At 45.0% G+C, this 5,258-nt stretch overlaps 1 protein-coding gene across 1 annotated transcript in view; it reads right to left on the bottom strand.

Moving 5' to 3' along the window:
* Positions 1 to 3,849: 3,849 nt before the first annotated feature.
* The window catches only part of LOC138957115 (glypican-5-like), a gene marked incomplete at its 5' end in the record, with an annotated part of 3,082 nt that continues 1,673 nt past the window's right edge, over positions 3,850 to 5,258 (bottom strand). Inside the window, 2 exons of the mRNA XM_070328281.1 lie at positions 3,850 to 4,143; positions 4,713 to 4,823. Coding sequence (XP_070184382.1) covers positions 3,868 to 4,143; positions 4,713 to 4,823 — 387 coding nt within the window. The remainder of the gene's footprint in view (positions 4,144 to 4,712; positions 4,824 to 5,258) is intronic.

Raw genomic sequence — 5,258 nt, 5'->3', positions numbered from 1 at the left:
ATATATATATATAGTTGTAGGTAAGACAAATAGACAATCAGTTACAGACAAAGAAAAAGAAGCACACACCCAAAGAAACAGACAATTCGCCAATTTACGACCAGCAGGTAGGCCCGGTATGCTAAAGACACGCGCAAAATGCTATTCCAAGTACACCTTCGAGTGCTTGTCGATATATGAAACTACCATGCCTCCGAGTGTAATCTCGTCGATGCACTAATAATTTGACGGGCCGATGATGTACAGGAGGAAATCCCAAGAATTCCCCAGCTAGGTATACTCTTGCACATGTATGCGTCTGAGACTTGCTCGCTCAGCCCGCTAGGGGAACTACTTCGTAGGGCTCAGGAAGTCTGATTGACGCAATAGTCGTCGTTTCATGGACCATTGGATACTCTTGTGAACATGCAGGTTGGAATTTCCGTGTAAAGGTATATTCTTGCAAGCGTCAAAGAAGCCATTACAACGACCACGGTATACCTATGTCAGATAATATTATACTCTTGCCTGTGTCCGAATAAGTCCGAAGGACAGAGAACAGAATCCATTTTTACAGCGTTGGTGTTCCTACTGAACCCGATCCTTCCCCCAACCCCTCACAATCTCAAGAAAACATCTCATAATTATAAAAAAAAAAATATATAAACATCAAAAGCGCGTCTGCAGCAAAAACTGATCCACACAACCATGTCTCTGCATGATCACTTTCCTCGCCTCGGGATTCCTGCAAACACGTCTGGAAGGAAAACAGGGTCACATTTTCTGGGACTTCAACCGTCTCGCAATACACATGCAATCAGCACTCTTCTTGACGGCGGTTGGAGGTTGTGTAACCCCCCCCCCCCCTCCCCTCCCCCCAACGCCCCTTTTCGCCCCATCCCTCCGCCCTACCTTCTAGCTCAGTCTGTTTAAACAATAATCCACCCGCAATTACCCCCATCTCTACGCTCTCTATCTTCCCTAACTCACTCTCTCACTCACTCTCTAACTCACTCTCTCTAACACACTCACTCTCACCCTCTCTCTCTATCTTCTCTCACACACTCTCTCCCTCTCTCTCTCTCTCCCTCTCCCTCTCTCCCTCTCCCTCAACGCTGTTCTCTCTCTCTCTCTCTCTCTCTCTCTCTCTCTCTCTCTCTCTCTCTCTCTCTCTCTCTTCTCCTTTAACAACCGATACTTATATACAATCACACGACCCCCCCCCCACACACACACACACACACACCCTCTCTCTCTCTCTTTTTTTCTGAACCCAACTCTCAATCTCTCACGGTGTGTTTCTTTTCTGATTTTATTTTCTTGTTAATTGTATTCTCCCAAGACATTCCAGTTCTGTTTAGCCAAGTTATTTCACCCCGTTCGTTTTGGGAGGTGTTCGAAAACAATTACACTCAAACAGAGAGACACACACACACACACTCATATTCTTTGAAGCCGGTGTTGATTATTCGCTGGGGTGCGTTTTAACGGATAGCAACAACAAAAGTAAACCGTGCACACACACATTCATAAAATAACTAAAAACAAAACAGGAGAGTAAAATAACAGACTCATTCAAGGGCAATCAAACGGCGAAAAAAAGAGGGAATTTGTGAAAAAGGAAAATAGCACGTCTTTAATACTCAACCCCCTTCAGTGTACGAGTGAGAGCTGGAGGGATATCTGGGAGTTGAAGACACTTAGATGGAGGGAAGATAGTAATAATTTGTGTGTTTATGTGTAAGAGTGTGTGTGTGTGTGTGTGTGTGTGTGTGTGTGTGGTGTGTGTGTGTGTGTGTGTGTGTGTGTGTGTGTGTGAATGAGTGAGTGAGTGAGTGAGTGTGTGTGTGTGTCTCTGTGTGTGTGTGTGTGTGTGTGTGTGTGTGTGTGTGTGTGTGTCTGTCTGTGTGCCCGCCTGCTTGCGTATTAGCGTGTTCATGCGAGAGGGGGGAGGGTAAGAGAGAGAGAGAGAGAGAGAGAGAGAGAGAGAGAGAGAGAGAGACAGAGAGAGACAGACAGACAGACAGACAGACAGACAGACAGACAGACAGACAGACAGACAGACAGACAGACAGACAGACAGACAGACAGACAGACAGAGAGACAGACAGACAGACAGACAGACAGACAGACAGCCAGACAGCCAGACAGACAGACAGACAGACAGACAGACAGACAGACAGACAGACAGACAGACAGACAGACAGACAGGGAGACAGACAGACAGACAGACAGACAGACAGACAGACAAAGGGAGACAGACAGACAGACAGACAGACAGACAGACAGACAGACAGACAGACAGACAGGGAGACAGACTGACAGAGAGACAGATAGACAGGCAGACAGCCAGCCAGCCAGGCAGACAGACAGACAAACAGACAGACAGGGAGACAGACAGACAGACAGACAGACAGACAGGGAGACAGACAGACAGACAGACAGGGAGACAGACAGACAGACAGACAGACAGACAGACAGACAGACAGACAGACAGACAGACAGACAGACAGACAGACAGACAGACAGGGAGATCAACAGAGAACAAAGGGGGCAGGTGGAAGTAGGACAAGAGAGGACGTACGAACACATTCGTAGGAAGCACAAAAGTACAGCAGACAGACAACACTCACCACAAAAACAAGTACCATCACAAACAAAACCTGCATATTAAACCCCCACAACAGACGACTAAAAAATGCCCCATAAAATACCATTCTCTGGAAGCGTGGGGAGAGCAAAAATCCAAAAACCAGAGAAAACCCAAAAAACAAACACAAAAGAGCATAAATCATCCCCCCTACAATAAAACCCCATGGTTCTGAGGGAAACCAGCATGAGGTAATAATACGCTCGGTCTAGAACGCAGAATCTGGTTTGTGTTTAGTCGCAGCTTGGGGAAAAGAACGAAACAGAAAGAAGGAGAGAAGACGGAGAAAAACACACACAACTCTTCTCGCAAGAGCTTTTAGCCAGCAGCCTTTCTGTATGAAGGCAATGAGTCACTCGCAGACGAAAAGCGAAGTTGAACACAACGACTGCAACTTTACCGCTAAAACAGATGACTGTATAATACGATCGAAATACATCGCCAAGATGGGCCACAGCACAAGTGTGCGGGCATGCACTCACATGAACGGACTTCATCAGTCATGTGTATAATATATGCTGCGGCAGTCTAACAAATAGAACAGGAGAAGAAAAAAGATAAGGAAAGAATAAGGAAAGAAAAAGGAAGCCTTGTCTCCTTGGTACATGTCATAGGAGCTGTTAACAGTTGGGCTACAAACCACTCAAAACGGAAAAGATTCACAGATCTAACTCAAGCCACAACAAAGGCACAAGTAGTCAGCTCAAATTCGTCATGAACTATCATATCAGCTCTCTTGGTGTATCATGTCATATTACATCCACAACACAACAATAGAACGTAACCTAATACATCACAGCGCAAAAATACACAACACACTAATACGACACGCACAGGACACCGAATACCGCATAACACGAGCACAACACATCACACCACCATCACCACCAGTACTACAACGACAACACACAACATTACAACACACGACAAGACACTATTCCAAGCCATATGGCAACACAAAACAGACAGACAGACAGACACAGACAGACAGACACTCACACCAAACCCACAATCCACCCACACACAACACATCACATAAGACACACTCTTCACTTACACCGACCCACCCACCCACCAAAAAAAAAAAAAAAAAAAAACCCTATACAAACACACATACTAACACCACCCCTCCCCCCTAATACCCATACAAAACACACACACACACACACACACACACACACACACACACACACACACACACACACACACACACACACACACACCATCAAATCCCTTCCTTACCTTCCAACAGTGGTACCATTCCAACAGGTGGCGCTTTGCATATCCTGCGTGTACTCCGCCTCGTTCTGGCACAGCGCGTCGGCCAAGCGGTTAAACATGCCGCGTGAGTCCTCCAGGTACCGGACGAGGGATTTGACCTCCTGGTGGAAAGTCTGCAGCAGCATAGCGTCTCTAGCCGGGATGGCCTCTGTGACGTCAGGCATGATGGGCAGTGAGGGCGTGGACTTGGAGTTCGGGTCCTCCCTCGGGATGTTCTGACATTTCACTTTCACCTGTTGTGGATTGAGATATAGAGAGGGGTCATGATGTGAATGACAAATTTCGTAAAAGCAAGATCATTGCAACAACAACAACAAAAAGACAAAAGAAGTATATATGTGACCCTCCACCACGAAATGAGTCGCATGTCACCTCGCGCGGTTCTGCGCTAGGCTTAACATAAGTCCGGGGGGACTGTGGTAAATGTGTGAGGGTCACCTTAGTCACAGGCTTATAACTCAAAAAGTTTTCGCTCTTTTCTAAAACGGTTTTTACCACTGGATAGTGCATAAAACACTCTTTAGGAAAATGTAAAAATATGAAAATCAAGCAAAGATGACATGCGACTCATTCCGTGGTGGAGGGTCACAAAAATTTACTTTGGTATTGTGCAAGACTTAGAGAAAGGGACAAGACGGGGGTGTTGCTTTGCACAATGGAAATACAGAACACATTTTTAACAAACCATTTTAGAAGATGACTGGAAGATTGTAGATATTACCTGCAACAGGTTGTGTGTCTCTTTGTATACACACAAAACATAAGTACAAGACAGGCAGACAACACTCAACAATGTGCTCACCTCGTCGTAAATCCTGGCGCTGTCATCCATGGCCATCATGATGGCTTCCGAGATGTTCATGTCCATGTACATCAGCATCCTCTGCAGCTCGTAATGACCCATCATCCCCACCTGTAAAGACAACACACTTTTAGAATTAAAAACAAACAAAAACGGCGAGCTTCTGGACAAATTGTCAGATACGTTTATTTTCTGTATTAAAAGTATTTGTCTATCTGTCCACTGAAAATACCGCTGGGTCGAAGATCAGTGAACGCAACGTTTTGTTTTGTTGTAAATAGGACGTTCCAATGACATACCTTTCTTGCTTTTCAATTCTTGGACGAACAACCACCTTTAAAGTGTTCAACCATCAGTTCAGTTTATCTGTCTATTTTGGACAGTTTTGACAAACTTGTGACCTATCTTGCTTTTCGATTCTTGGACGAACAACCACCTTTAAGTGTTCAACCATCAGTTCAGTTTATCTGTCTATTTTGACAAACTTGTGACCTATATTATTTTGTTTTTGTCTGCAGAAGTAATACAACAATTATTTCACAGAGA

This window comes from Littorina saxatilis, unplaced genomic scaffold (genome assembly GCF_037325665.1).
Source record: "Littorina saxatilis isolate snail1 unplaced genomic scaffold, US_GU_Lsax_2.0 scaffold_1268, whole genome shotgun sequence".
In the NCBI taxonomy this organism is placed as follows: domain Eukaryota; kingdom Metazoa; phylum Mollusca; class Gastropoda; order Littorinimorpha; family Littorinidae; genus Littorina; species Littorina saxatilis.
This window is presented reverse-complemented; position numbering and strand designations above follow the sequence as displayed.